Below are 16,227 nucleotides of genomic sequence, written 5' to 3'. Positions count from 1 at the left end.
TAGTCTAAGACTCATTGACTTATCTAAATGACAACATATAATTCGATTTAACCGGTGCACATCAGAAATAATGAATACAACTGAACAAAATAATGACGTGACCAGTTGAAATACCGTTATGACGTGCACGTAATGTGAACGAATAAGAAAATTTATTTTCCCAAATGTGAATTTATATACAGTATCGACGCGAGAATACGAAGGCATTGATTCCAACGGCACATGTCGAAATGAATGAATGCTCTTAGTCGAATAAATTTTAATGATGACACTCACACCCGAGTATTGAATAGTTGGAAGCTTTGATCAATATATACATGAACGCAGACGTCCTTGTACATCAATATTAGTGAATCAATATCAATGAAGCTACACACCTTGCCATTTTGGAGGATTGTTCGGGTCAAATTCTAAGCTTGGATAGGTATCAGGATGCCATATAGCAACTCTGCTTTTTTCTCCATCTTTGAATAACAATGTTTATAATTTATTAAAAGTAAAAAATGACAAGAAAATGCAATAATATAAACATGCTACTATTGGATGCTATTATGTCCAGTGCATACTCTTCACAATTCAAAGAACAGTTTGAATGGGGCAATTGTTCACCCACAAGCAAAACTGCAACATTTCCAGGCTTTTACCTATTCGTTCATTCAATCATTCATTCTTTTTTTTTATTAAATCTGCAAATGAATGGAAAATAGTTGACAGTTAATTTGAGCTGAACTCTCTACACTACATTAAAAACAAAGCATAACTTTCTCTTTGTTTCAGGATACAGATGGCACGGTCATAATTACGTTATTGAGATAGATGTATAATAATATGGAAGGAATAATTAAACGCGAGTGATATTGAAGAATATATGCAGATTGATGCCAAAGTATTGTGTACAACATCATAATTTCATTTTCGTAGATAGAACATCTTACAGATAAGGCCAGATATAGGTTCGAATAGAGCAACAGATTCGTCCTACGCCCAAGGTCTCCAAATTGTGAGACTTCATGAAGTACCTCCAATACATAAAGAAATTCAAACCTTTTGTTCTTTTCAGTATCTAGAACAACACGTCGTTGTGCACACTGAAGCGGGTCAGTAATTCTTGTACATGGCGGGAAAAATTCATCCGCCAAAACAGAAATGATAAATTCACGACACATTTTTCAACACAGCATTTGTTGTATTTGTTTTTGGAATATCTGTTCAAACTTCATGATTTCCTATGTTTTTATTCCTGACACAAAAAATTATGAAACAATTTCGTCTATTTTATGATGTGTCCATATTATGGATATTTTAATTTGCCAAGATAGTAGTCTGCTGATTTTAGCAAACCAGTTTTCTGATCACATATTATTATAATATGCTGAATTTGATATCTCTGTTTTGCTATGGTGCCATTAATAAACCAACAACCAACGTTTATGCATTATTTAGAGACATTACTAACAATGCTGATTTGGTATTCAGATTTGAAATGTTTTATTATATTGCCAACATTCGAGAATTGGACTCTTTGGTATAAGTATCTTAAATGATTTATATACTTGACACTTGCATGTATATATACGATTATAGTTCTATCGGAAGTAATAGGCTCCGTAGATTATACTTACAAGTACATTAATATATGTAGGAAGTATTATCACTTACATGTGTTTCTGTAATACTTCATAAACAACAGTATCGAATTCCCCCAAACAAATCTAAACAAGACTGTAGAACAGTTGACTGAATTACAATGTGAAAATGCATCGTCGCAAACCACGGCCTGTTTTACGGCACCGTTCTTAAGGAGCCGTCCCACTGGAGCGGAAGAACTAACAGCTCTGGTTTGTGAGAATGCCCTACATGTACAACGAACGACGATTGTTCTACACCATTACGTGCATATAACTCACCTTGGATTTGTTGAACAGCATGTAAAAAGCGTCGGTTACCAACGTCGTCGAAAAAAACTTCACCCTGTGTGTATACATGTATACCATAGTGTTACAGACTTAAACATATGGATAACATATCAGAATCATGTGTATCTATTGTATAGTTTGTTTCTTTATGCACGCTGTCAGATGTCAAATAATTAAGCAATCTAAAAATGTGGATGAATCCATACTTCAACGTGTGCCAACTCATATAACCTTTTCCTAAACCGAAGCTAGTTCAGAAAAAAAAGAATTACGAACATAGTTACAAACAACGACGACGACGACAGCAACAACAACAACAGCAGCAACAACAACAACAACAACAACAACAACAATAATAATAATAATAATAACAACACCAGCAGCAACAACAACAACAACAACAACAACAACAACAAATTACCGTTACTCCATGATACTTCAAGCCTTTCATCGTTTTATAAAACAAATCTGTCATCTCCTGATCACCGTAGTGAAAATTTTCCAATGACTTGTTTATCAGTGTACTATGGGCTGGGAAGTTCTGTAAACAATGTCATGTAAACACAAAAAATTTAATTCAGGAATCGTTTACTTAAAAACTTGCTATGGAATACTAATGTAAACACACAAAATGTAACTCAGGAATCGCTTACTTAAAAAGCTTGCTATGGAATACTAATCTTTAAAATTTTCAACATCCAATCGAGGCTCTAGAAGATAATGTATGGCTTTTGTTAGAAAATTATTGATCATTGCATATATGTAGCCATTCAACATACATAAAAAAATCTTCTAATATTTCACGTTTTCCCTTTGGGTAGTATTTAACTTGTACCAAACGTAAAAGAGATTCGACTTTATATCCCCTCCCTATCACATTCTCGAAGTGTTGCTATCTCCTGCTTCCAGTATATCACATTTACCTCATCTGCTAATCGCTGTGCTGTTTCATTGAGAGTAAGTGCTACAGCCCAAACTGCGTCATATCCTTGAGGAAAACTCGGATTTAACTTGTACTTTGGCAATGTCGGCCATTCGAGATACCGCTTTTCGAACTGGTCAAATGTCTGTAAAGCAAATAATGCAAAGCTAAAACAAATTCACGGTAGAAGCTTAAACATGGTGTATGTGTTTATAATGTATATTTATACACCACATTGACTGTCGGTTATATTTTGGAATGTGCTTTTGGAACACTTTCCTTGAAAATCAAAGTGCTTCAAATGTGTTTAAACTTTGCCAGTCCTTGTGAACTATAGCTAATAAAAGAATCTGGGATTCACTGCGTTGTTTTATAGAAGCCGACAATGTGTTAGTTTCAGTACCAGGCAAGTATTTTGGCTTAATGTTAACATTATTTTAACCCCTACATAGTAAATAGATTTGTTCGACGATATCTCATTGTTCTTGCCTTTAACGAGGCAAGAGTTTTGAGTTGAATGTTGGCTTTCAGTTTGAAGTTTCTTATACAAATAACTGCAAAGGTTAGGATTTTCGTTTTCGAGGAACATACTACTTTAAACGGAAGTAACGTCATAATCGAAAGCGAGGCTCTTCTGCAATCCATACGTTTTTTTGGCAGTTTATTATTATGGGCAGAGTTTCGTTCATGCCACTGACAAAGTGATTGGTATTCCATAATCACACACTTACCATGCCTGATATTCCAGCTTCTCCTGATTCGTCCCTTCGTATAAAATCAGGAATAAAAGATCCTTCGACGACTTGATACAATTGCTGGTAACTACAGTCTGTATCATTTTCATTTACCCACTTTGATATGTCATACCAACCAAGAAGAAGCCACACGTATTTTCCTCCATACAAACCTTGCTTGTAAGCCTACACTCAACAGATAACATAGTAATTCTTAATGTCGTATGGTTGTAAGTATTTCATTATGCTTCGTAAAAACAGTGTAACAGTAGACAGGTCCTAGTGTAAACAAATGTAAGCGCACTACGGGCAATAAGAAAAAATAGTGTCTTTCCGATAACCCACTCTAGTTTGTAAATCATATCCTACAGAAAACCATGTATTTTAGACTATAACAGTCCAGTCTGCATAAAATCTTCGTCTATTTAACTTTAATTGTCCATTGTTAACTTCTTTTCATCAAACTTTCTCTCAGAAGTATTGTGACCGACGAATATCTTATGTTCGGGTCGACATGGTGTTAAAAAGGTAAAAATAAGACAAAATTCCGATCTAACTACCCTATTTTCTGAAGTCATGTTATCGGAAACAAAGAACTTTCTTTTATTTGCCTAAAAAGACCTATAATAACATATAACATTCGCAGTGCAGAATAGAATTCATACTTGACTCCATTGTTTACAGTAGTAATGGTTGAGTTACCTTCAAAATCTAGATTACAATAAAGGAATAACTGCACCATTACTAATATTTCTATCGTGATTATATAATACTGTTATCGTTTTTTTTTCTTTTAAAAAACAAACAAAAGAACATACCATTGTATATAATTGTGAAGTTGACTTACTGATCTTATTCATACATGTGTCCTTTAAAGACATATATTAAAACCAGTTCCCCGTACGACTCCTGACTACAGTTATCTGTGGTGTAACATTTGACAAAGTGTCACATATTACGAAATCTAACCTGCCAGGAAACATTCACAGAAATTCGTAGTACCAAAGCATTGACCAAAAAAAAAAAAAAAAAAAAAAAAAAAAAAAAAAAAAAAAAAAAAAAAATATATATATATATATATATATATATATATATATATATATATATATATATATATATATATATATATATATATATATATATATATATATCCATTTCAATAACTGCTAATGCTTACCTCACACATTACTTGTTTCCCAGCTTGAATATACGCATTAAGTGCTATGATCCTTGCACCCTGTTTCTATATTGGTTCAAACGAATATAAAAAATTAAAGTCTGGGATGATATTATTTGCTTCGTTTTACGTCTCTGGTATTTAATTGCTAGTTGGTTCTTACTGTCTGCCTTGGTCCGCCTGTCTATCTATCTGTCTGTCTGTCTGTCTGTCTGTCTGTCTGTCTGTCTGTCTGTCTGTCTGTTTGTCTGTCTGTCTGTCTGTCTGTCTCCCTCTCTCTCTCTCCCTCTCTCTCTCTCTCTCTCTCTCTCTCTCTCTCTCTCTCGCCTATATACCTTTATTATCTCTTCTCTACTTCGTTACGATTCTTGAAGCAGAACCCACCTTTATATTACTAACTTGAATCGATGGATCTCCGATGCTAAACGTGTCAGCCGTAATCACCGTTATATTGTTTGCTTCCAGTGACGTCACTAAGTCTGCATTCAACTGCAATAACAGATTGTTATTAGGCCTGTATAGAAACATATGGAGGATGACATATTGTGCAAATACAAATGCAGCAAATTGTTGCATTTAACCGATAATTGGATGTTGCGAACCTTTAACAATTGTTATAAGTGTCTCTTACATCATATGAAAGTGTAACATTTATTGTGTATACACTGAGATGGACACATCCTTTGAAGCTTTTTTTACCGGAAGACACCCAATTGCCAAGCCTTTATGTCAAGATCCATGCGCAGTATCCATTGACATTAAATAGACCTTAGTTTCCTTGATATTTCTCGTGTACTGATCCCAATATGTAATTAATATCAGTGTCAAGAAAGGCCTGGTGCATTGTTGCCTTAGCTATTTACCTTTATCTCAGACCACTTAAAAGATCTTCTAAACATATCTTTTTAGTGGTCTGCAATCCAAACTGAGCACATGCTCAGACGCAAAGGATTGTGGGATTATCTGTGGTTATCGTAATACCTAATCTGGAGCTACTAATAAATTGATCATTCCTGGTTATAAACAATGTAACAATATTGTTTACAATGCTAATTGATTAGTATTTCTTATCACATTTCCCATGATGCAACATTCAACATGGCGGGTTTGCAAGTTCCCTATTGTGTTATACACAAATTTGTAATTTTGATGCCGGCTCTTTGTTGTACGTTACTAAATGACCTAAGTCCACGTTCTAGTGGCATGAAAGGTGATAAGATTTCTGCGAGGCGCAACAACCCTACTCCCCTAACGCGTATTGGTTGAACGAATTGCATAAAGCAAGACTATTGATCTTAAATATAGCTGAGATATATAACTAAAATTAAATTACATTTTTAATATTTACATGGCAATGCCTGTGGTGAAATGTAAAGGCCTACAATACTTTAAGAACGAAAAATCGATTTTCTATATGATTTTGATTGTCAGATTTTAATAGTCCTTTTCATAATTTATTGTTCATTTCTAATGTCAACTCTGTCCATTTTTCCAATATCATGATCCTAAAATCAATTCCAAATGCTTATTTTCATAATCATTTTATGTTTCATTTCGATTCCGTGTTGTTTCGATTCAGGCAGGAAGACTTTGTTTATACGGATATTTTTTGCCTGAGGTGAATTTTGATATCTAGATATATATCAAGTGTTTTTTATTTCCGAGCTCGGATTTGTTATTAGTGTTGACTAATTTTGTCTTGGACATAGTGAAAACTAACTAAAATCAAATCACACGTTTATCCTACAATACATAAAGAACAAAGTACAAATATACAAAAGAGGTAATCATACGAAAATAGTATCCCACCTTTCATGATTCTCAATCTTAGTTGCGGGGTGGCATACATTATGTAAAGTATACCGGTATTGCAATATGAAACTGTTTACCCCCGTCCAAAAGGCAATCTCATCTTGTTTTTATATATTCGTTTAAATAGTTAATCGAATTTCTATATTATTATGTGTATTGTCCAGTTTTAATAGTCTATTTAATCATGTATTGCTTCTGCTAATGTAATCTAATAAACCATTTGTCCAAGTTGATAGATATATTAGTCTAAAATCAATCCCAAATGTTTTTTTCTTTCATTTCTATTCCATGTTGCTTCTATCGATTCAACTTGAATATATTATTTCCGCTGACCCCAATGATGCAATATCCAATAGCAAAGATACCAAACATGGGCACAAGATGAACTTGCTGTTTCTCTGAAATCGTAATTGTATGTGTATGTGATGTAACATCATGAAATGATTGTAAAGAACCCATATTTTATTAAAAAGGTTTAATTGCCTGGAGTGGCGTTCCCCTTTTAAGTAAAGAATGTAAACTTCTAGTAAACAACCGTTAATTTGGTCTTTTGGGTGCCTTAGAGTCCAACTCCAACACACTTCAACGATATCACGACAATAAATATTTCTATCAGCTACATAGATACTGCATTGATAGGAACAAACACTTATTTTGTTTTACTTACAGTTGAAAAGAAATCCTTGTTTTGGTATAACGTGGCAATTCTTGTCCAACCGTAATGGAGAAGAAGAGACACTCGGACATCATTAAAGAGGGTGTCCGGTGCTGTAATACGGATGAATGATGGGAACTCTTTGGTATCGGATAGTTTCGGCGAACTCTCAGTCGCACCAACCTATGAACATTTCAAATATCTCTTCTTTAAAACAATTGTACGATTACATTATGTAAGTAATCTAACTGGTCATATAACTACGCAACTCCTTGTGTAATGCTTCTGAGTAAACAAACGTTTTTGCTATACATGCACACACACACACACATACACACATACACACATACATACATACATACATACATACATACATACATACATACATACATACAGTGCTTCCCGAAAAGGTTTTTTGTTTTTGTTTTCAGTTGAAAATGTGATAATGTTAACGGTAGGGAAGAAAGGTTTATTTCGCACCTGCATTAAGTTGAAATAAGGAGCGGTACTAGCGAATGCATGGGCGGCAGAAGAACATCCTACGCCAAGAATCATCAATTTGACAGGTGGTGTTGTCAGTTGTTTGAACAGCATTTCAACAGATTTACCAGGAACACACTGGATATAGATTAAAAGAGATAGAACGATAATTAGTCTACGAGTTCACAACAATCCACAGATTTACAATAAGTAGCTCTGACTATCAGCTTAAGTCTCTCTCATCTTTCGTTGACAACATAGTAAATCAAATACTAGATTTTGTAAAATATCGAAATAAATCATGATTGTAGTATTTGGTCACATGACCTGTATTCTGAGATCAATAATCATGACAAATCTGTCAGGATCGTAATTCACGTCAGGGCACATCTGACTGCAATATATGTCGCAATTTTAAAAGTAAGCCACTCTTTACAATACCTTGCCAAGCACGTACACATGTTCTATTTGACCATTTGTCTATGATTTGACGAACAAACGTACAAATCTAGTACGCTTATAAGGCAAAAGCTCACACCACTTTTTTTACTTCAGTGCTGTGTGGCAAAATTTTGGATCTGTTTAAAATAAGTACATTTATCTTCAGTACCACAGTTTCACCCTTCATCGCTGTATACAGATACGTTTTGTTGTTGTCAGAGTATTATTCTATCTATAGTATATTTCACTTCGAAGGCAATTAGCATGTCGCTAATAACACTACGCATATCTTCAGGTGATGAGAGAGTAAATTGGAAAATAATTCCAAAATTAATATTAATATCACAGAAATCTGGCATCTTTAGCTCGTCTTTAGTAATAACTTGTAGAACATTTCGACATTTCTCGGGTTTCATATCCCAGAGAGATCATTATACAATACAAGATTCATTTACACGGAGAAGGTTAGAAGGTCATGAAATGGTGGCATAAAAATAAAAAGTAAAACCTGTCGCTAAATACTAATAGCTTCTCGAACACACATACAACACAATGCCAAGACGATTAAAACTCTCAAGGTCACATTTCATGGGTATTTAGATCAAAATGATCGCTAAAAAAACCACACATTAAATGTTGCGTTACTACTTTAATGGTGATGTCGTCCATCCGTAGGTATATCGTCATTTACCAAATCTGTTGACTTCAACGCCACCTGAGCCTGATAAATCTCTCAATAGTATGTGTTCATAATTTTTACATTTGATTTTACAGAATTGCCATTGAAATCTAGCCACCTTACAAGCTTGAACAATGCATTGAATTTGATATTAGATCTCATGTTTCAAAATCATTAAAACCAAGCCTGACTTCTATAAATCGTGATTTTTATTTGCTGTAGGTCTTCCGAAATAGTATACTTCCAAGGTGATTTCATCCAAATAGCACAGTTTTGTAAACTATCATACATACTATTATACGAATAAGATAATTATTTCCCCCTAGAGGATAACTTTGTTGCTTGCTTTCTTATACCATAGATCTAGAAACGAATAAGAATCTCCTTATTTTCTGCATTTTGTTTCGAATCCCGCCTGGTTTCGATGACGTCAAACCTAATAGGCAACCAGAAGAGATATATAATACTATGAGAATAGCTGCAAATTGTTCTTTGCGATGACTCAAGTTTCCATAACAGGTACACATAAGAGTTTTTACAGCATTTAACATGTGAACGGAAATTGTTTTTGTGTGTACGTACGTCAAAATGTGCTTCAGGACTGGAAGTGCTGTCATTAAAGAATTGTCCCTTAGTATTCGCTAGATTACTGATGAAACTTGGTCCATCTGAGTACATCTGTTAAGAAACTTTTTTAAACAACCATTTTTATGTCAGCGTGTGGTCTTAACCAATTGTTATTTATTTATGGCAGGTCGGTATCAATCGTCCCATAAAAGGGACACGAGAACAAGAACGCGCAAAATGTCACAGATGATGATGAGTCACATTTGATGGGAAAGGTAAACAAATAGCTAATGTACTTTTAAAGTTCAAATAATGCAAACGTATAGTTCAAATATATGACCATCAAAGGAAACAAACACCACAGGTACACTCTGGTCATTAAGTACGCTTTTTCTGTAGACCCATTCAATCAAGCTATTTTATTGCTTGTAAGCTTACAGTAAGACGGTTGAAGCGATGAGATTTCATTCTTTGTCAGCAAATTGGGACTTAGGATCAGAGACTTTGTACGGTCAAGTCAGGAGGTTACAATCAATATTGAACAAACTGTCCACTATGTATGTATGTATGTATGTATGTATGTATGTATGTATGTATGTATGTATGTATGTATGTATGTATGTATGTATGTGTGTGTGTGTGTGTGTGTATGTATGTATGTATGTATGTATGTATGTATGTATGTATGTGTGTGTATGCATGTATGCATGTATGTATGTATGTATGTATGTATGTATGTATGTAAGTATGTATGTATGTGTGCCTTTTTGCGTGCGTGTATGTATGTATGTATGTATGTACATTGTATGTGTGTGTGTATGTATGTATGTATGTATGTATGTATGTATGTATGTATGTGTGTGTGTGTGTGCGTGCGTGCGTGCGTGTATGTATGTATGTATGTATGTATGTATGTATGTATGTATGTATGTATGTATGTATGTATGTATGTATGAGGTTTTAAACACTTAGCAGTTTGAAGGCAACTCAACAAAGAGGTTTTTCAAGCGTGTTTAAGTCCATCTTCCCATAATAGGGTTCTCTTATCGAATGTATGGCAAAGGTTAATATTCACAGGGTTGAATCAAAGTAGGGAATCAATACCTGTCACCTTGAGAATGCAGTGACAATCTGGTTTAATCTTCCTATAGTTTAAGAGTAGCCCTGTTAATCTTTTTACATTAAAACTCAAGTTCAAGGTCAAATATAGCATTAATAATATTGTAATTTTTTTTACTGACTTTTCAAAGAGTGATATCTGCAAATGTGTTGATAAACAAAATACTGAAGAAAAACAATCATATTTAATTTGAAAAGTAAAATATAAAAAAAAAACATGACAGTGAACTGTATATACATACACATTTTGGATATCATGAAAAGCTAATCTTTCTAAATCCCATTATTCAACTTCGTTCATTATATATAAACAGAAATATGATTAAAGAAATATGCTAATAGCTTGACAAGAAAGATAATTCCTTAAGTAGATTTTGATATGCATTCATAACTCATCCATTCTATCTACAGTGACAAATTTTTAGTAAAAATTCATTTAGAATGCATTAAAAAATTAAAGTGTTCTTGAGGAAATAATAATGTATCCCCTACAGCGTTATGCAATACTATACTATCTGTAATTGGTATAATGATTTCTTTAATTATTCACATCCTCTATGACGGAGAGTCAAACAGAAAAGAATGTTGTCTTGAAGAACACAGTTGCAAGCTGAGAACAGTAAACGTTTATTTCTTCAATGCGTTTTTGATAGCTACCTTTTTACCAGTAATCTTTGGCCATGAACCATTGACGGAATTTTTGTAGAAATGCCTCTCTGGGGTGAGATCAATCGTTCAATGTAGGATAATGTATACTTTAATATGCCTCACCCTCCCCGTTCTTCCAACTAAATTGGCCACAATTAAAAATTGCTTCAGCCCGCACAATTAATTTCAAATCAGTATGTAGTAGTATGTAGTGCTAAAAATATTATTATTATTATTATTATTATTTATATACAATATGTATTATTTTCTTTATTTCAAGCCATCAAGATGTCCCATAAAAATATAAAAACATACAAATACAATACAAAAAAAGAAAGTTTGAAAGAAAGTATGCATCCAAGTCAGTGTAGATTCGATTAAAGTATTGTTACTCTCTAGAATACGTCTGTTAAATGTATACAGCAGCTTTTGGTGGAGCGATGTAACATTCAAAATATTTCTGGTTACACATAGATATTTCTAATGCTGATTGCACCTCTTAGGTCAAAGACTAAGCGCATTGTGTTATTATATATGCTACTTTAAAGTAAGCATCATTCTAGTACTATAGTTACACCAAACATTTAAATAATGCACATTGTATAACAAACTTCTACTTCTAAAAGTGTACATTTCACCCCTCAGAGCAATGACTAAATTTACGAACAATAAAAATTGCCTTAGCATAAACAGACTTAAGCTGCCTCCACATACCTACTTCGTCATCACCTGTGAAAGACATAAATGTATTTGAGGTACTTTTTAGAGGTTGCAAACTTTAACTACTTCCCGTATAAATAAACATTCGGGATCTGAATCGGTTTCCAAATGCTAGGGTAAACATACATACATTTAGTTTTTGTAGACAGTGTGGAAAAGCATGCCATGCTGCTCACAGTGCTGTTCACAAATCTTACTCTATTCCCTTAAACATTTGACTGAAGGACAAATCAGTACTAGGTCATCCGCAAAAATCAAGTGGTTGGTCATTTTGCCAGCCATATCACATCCTACTCCTGCTGACTGGAGGTTTTTACACAGTCCGTTCACATATACAGCAGACAAGTTGGGCGAAACGAATCTTCCTTGACGAACCCCATTAATAACACTAAAGGGGGCCAATTCCGCTGAAGCCCAGCGAACAAAATAATTGGTTGCGATACCAAAATAGCAACACTCTAACTATAAATTAAGGATTTTTTCTATTGATCAGTTTTCTAAACATGGACCATTAGTTCACCCTATCAAATGCTTTCGTTGCATCAATAAAACAGGGAAACGCTGGCGAATTGTCTCTTATAAAAGTCAATTATCTCTTTTAGCACAAAGATACACAGATCAGTGGAGTGTTTACTTTTGAACCAAATTGAAAATCATTTGTCTCAATACTCTCTGCCCAATGCGAGAAAAAATTCAAATTTCGAGCAACTTTGATGCCGCCGTATCTATAACAACAGGCAATGAAGCACATACTGAGTAAAACATAAAGGAATGGATTCGCATACTTGATAAAATGAATATAGAGCCAGTGATGAGTAAACAATACTTATTTTGTGGACATTTTACTTTATTTTAGTACCATGGACTTACTGCAGTGAATTCTTCTATTTCTCAAATTGACATTTTAAAAAGACATATTTATATTTAGGGGTACAAAACATGGTCTTACACTATAAAACGTAAAATCGATTTTGTAGGATGAGAAGTCCCCCACTCCCAAAGTAAAAGAATTTAGTTTTTTACCCTGAACTATTGATCTTGTCACTTAGTAAAATGTGTGTAACTGTAAGCATCAGGAACAGTACGATCTAGCACATGTTCCATGGAAATCGAAATTATGTAGCTTATGGCTCCATTGCAATGGTTTCATTTAAAATCGACTGAGATGTTGTTGTTAGTATTATATACATTTTTTAGACAATCCAGATTCATTTATCCGTGCGACAATCTACGCTGGAAGAAGCTTAATATATTAAATATGACTATGTGATGGTAAGTACGTACTACAATAAATGAATCATTATCGCCTTTTGCTGTGAATGTTCACTATAATTACCATTTTCTTGAAAAATAAAAATAATGAAAAATAATTCGGAGGGGGTGAGGGGGCTTTAGTGTGTGTTCGAATGTCAAGTACGTTTTCGATGTGGTATCCTAGAGCTTTGTATACTTCTAGGTCAAAATATGCTATTTCATGTTGTCAGCATTGGAAGGAAAATTTGAACTTTGATGCATTTGGTTTATTTTTTCTGATAAAATCAAGTAGTTCGTGTTTTGTTCTATCGTAGGTAATGAATGTATCGTTTGTGAATCTATTTAAACCCGGAATGTTATTCCTTTATGCGTTCCTGTATTATGTTTGACACATTCAAATTTCTACACACAGAAAGTCGAACTATTTACACAGATTTTAATAGCACGAGGCTATAAAAAAAAGCAAGATGTATCAACAATTACCGATGAAGTAGACTACACAGCAAGAGGTACACACTTGAAATATAGTCCACCGACACCGGATGCAAATAAAACAGTTGTCTTCATAACGACATACAGTCCCTACATTCAAACAACGGATTTAAAACAAGCACTGAGTGAAAAACTGGGACAAACTACAGAAAATCAATACAAACACTAAAAGCAAATTGTCCCTGAAAATCCAATCATTGCATACAAAAGAAACAAACACTTGAAAAGATACACTAGAGAAAGCTAAAATCAGGAAAAAAAACATTGAAACCATAACCATAAACACAAACAATCAAACAGAATTATACATCGAAATTCTGATTTCTGTGAGAATTAGTAATTAGAGCAACTGATGAAGAAATTAGGGTTTTTGAAACGTTAGCGACAAAGGAACGTCGTTGTCAAATTTGAAAGACATGAACAACCCGACTTCGTATCGCTGTCGTTAGTTTATTACATCACCAGCCAAACAGAACAGACACAAATAAACAAAAACAAAAACACACCTCGATCGCCCACACAGAAGTTTAATATTCATTTAATATTCACTTCCCCTGTTTTAATAACTATCGATATCATATTTGCAATGTATCTAAGTATAAATTATTTCCGGCCTGATTGGCGCCATCGGTCCGGTTACAGTCACGATTATTACAAGAACTCCCTTGGGTTATTGGGCTTATTAGTTTTGTCTGATGTATTTCGTAATAACGCCTTCACAGCTAGTGTGCATGGTTACTGCAGATACATTTGCAATATTTCAAAATCAATTTTCTCATTCAAGTGATTAACAGAAATGTTAAGCTTTTATGCTTCAAAGAGTGGCATTTTTCGTTTTTGTTTTGACCGTTTCAAACAGAGTCAATCAATATATTGCAATTGTACATATCATTTTTTCTCTACCATTTACTGATAATATACATTAGGAATTGGACAGTTAAGGCAAGTCATACAACAGTACTGCTTCCGTAATAAAACAAACTTCTAGCTTTGCTGTTTAGAGTAGTTGCCATCCTTTTGTTTCATTGACGTTTTTAGTTTAACTCACTGACGTAGTAGGCAGCTCTTCTGTACACGTATCTGTCAATGATACTTAGACTTTGGACTCAGTGAGGCAACTGTTTGGGAAGTTCATAATATATCTCTCTCCCCCGCCCTCTCTCACTCCCCCCTCTCTCTCTCTCCCCCCCTCTCTCTCTCTCTCTCTCTCTCTCTCTCTCTCTCTCTCTCTCTCTCTCTCTCTCTCTCCCTCTCTCTTCCTCCCCTCTCTCTTAATTATATGACATAACAGCTGTAACAGCTAGCCCCGAATGAAAATATTACATAGATATTGATATATTACTAGTATTGGTGAATTTAACATTGTCTAACACAAGTGAATGCCACATATACGTAAATGCTTGCATACCGAGAACACTTATCTCTTGACAAAAAACATTAACAGGTATAACTCGGTATGTTAAATGAGCTAAACGTATGAGCAGACACAAGTATTTGAATTTGGTAGTCATTTTGGTAAATATACATAGAGTCTAATTCACATGAAGAACGTAAATTCATATTTTACCACTAAAACTATGTATTGATAACGGTGTAAAAAATAATGATTTAGAAGATGAAAATAATAGCCAATGTATTTGCAATAATAGGAAATATATTTTCCCATGCTCTACATGCACAAACACACACATACATACATACATACATACATACATACATACATACATACATACATACATACATAAGTTGCTAATAGAGTGCCAACAAGCATGACAATTAGGTTGAACCTTGTTCCACCTTGCAGTATTATAATTATATCTGACTGGTTTTGAGAGACGTTAACAAAATGTGAGTAGTTGCAGGGCAAACGTTATTACCTGGTCGTCATCCCAGGATATTCGTAGCTCGTAGCCCGATAGTATGTCCAAGTTCCTGTTGACATCTTCGACAGCCATTTCAACCGCAGGAACAACTCCTCCCCCAGACCATCCATCTTCAACCTCAAAAGACATCAAACCGATGAGAGTCAATGGGATTTTACCACCCTGACCTGACACATCATCCGTGTTTGCTAAACCCGTGTCATTCCCAGTGGCTAGGCAAACGGGGATAGTAATTACAAAGTAAACAAGTATGACACGTATCGCCAACATCTCGTCAACATATCACGTCTGCGAGATCTGGCACCCTCCGCTGCAGAGAAACTTTTACAAATGGTGAATCGATGAAGATCTCTTATTTATAGCTGTTGGCATGGCAACAGGACCGTTGATATCCCTAACTCCCTCTAGGTGGTTGAATATTCTGCCTTATTTCCAACAATCGGTTCGGTTCTTGTCTGAAGTGTGCTCTTGGCTGTTTTTTGATTACTTAGCCTTTTGGTAATTTACACTTTTCGGAGCAAACCAATCAGATGCAATAAATTGAATATTCCAACACCAATCAATCTTGAGTACTGTCCATCAGATCTGCCATGTAATTACCCCAAAAATTGATGACAAATGACATTTTATTTAATTTGGGTTTTGTTTATATATATATATATATATATATATATATATATATATATACATGTGTGTGTGTGTGTGTGTGTGTGTGTGTGTGTGTGTGT

The 16,227-nt window shown here is 34.4% G+C and overlaps 1 protein-coding gene across 1 annotated transcript in view; it reads right to left on the bottom strand.

Annotated features, from left to right (window-relative positions):
- Window positions 1–15,769, bottom strand: part of LOC144440652 (gamma-aminobutyric acid type B receptor subunit 2-like) — a 24,037-nt gene extending 8,268 nt beyond the window's left edge. The window contains exons 1-10 of the mRNA XM_078130038.1: window positions 15,494–15,769; window positions 7,697–7,834; window positions 7,229–7,399; window positions 5,134–5,238; window positions 4,750–4,815; window positions 3,570–3,758; window positions 2,840–2,983; window positions 2,338–2,457; window positions 1,908–1,971; window positions 378–464 (exon numbers count right to left, since the gene is read on the bottom strand). Of these exons, the coding sequence (XP_077986164.1) occupies window positions 378–464; window positions 1,908–1,971; window positions 2,338–2,457; window positions 2,840–2,983; window positions 3,570–3,758; window positions 4,750–4,815; window positions 5,134–5,238; window positions 7,229–7,399; window positions 7,697–7,834; window positions 15,494–15,769 (1,360 nt within the window). The remainder of the gene's footprint in view (window positions 1–377; window positions 465–1,907; window positions 1,972–2,337; window positions 2,458–2,839; window positions 2,984–3,569; window positions 3,759–4,749; window positions 4,816–5,133; window positions 5,239–7,228; window positions 7,400–7,696; window positions 7,835–15,493) is intronic.
- Window positions 15,770–16,227: the final 458 nt, after the last annotated feature.

Source organism: Glandiceps talaboti, chromosome 10, assembly GCF_964340395.1.
Source record: "Glandiceps talaboti chromosome 10, keGlaTala1.1, whole genome shotgun sequence".
In the NCBI taxonomy this organism is placed as follows: Eukaryota; Metazoa; Hemichordata; class Enteropneusta; family Spengelidae; genus Glandiceps; species Glandiceps talaboti.
This window is presented reverse-complemented; position numbering and strand designations above follow the sequence as displayed.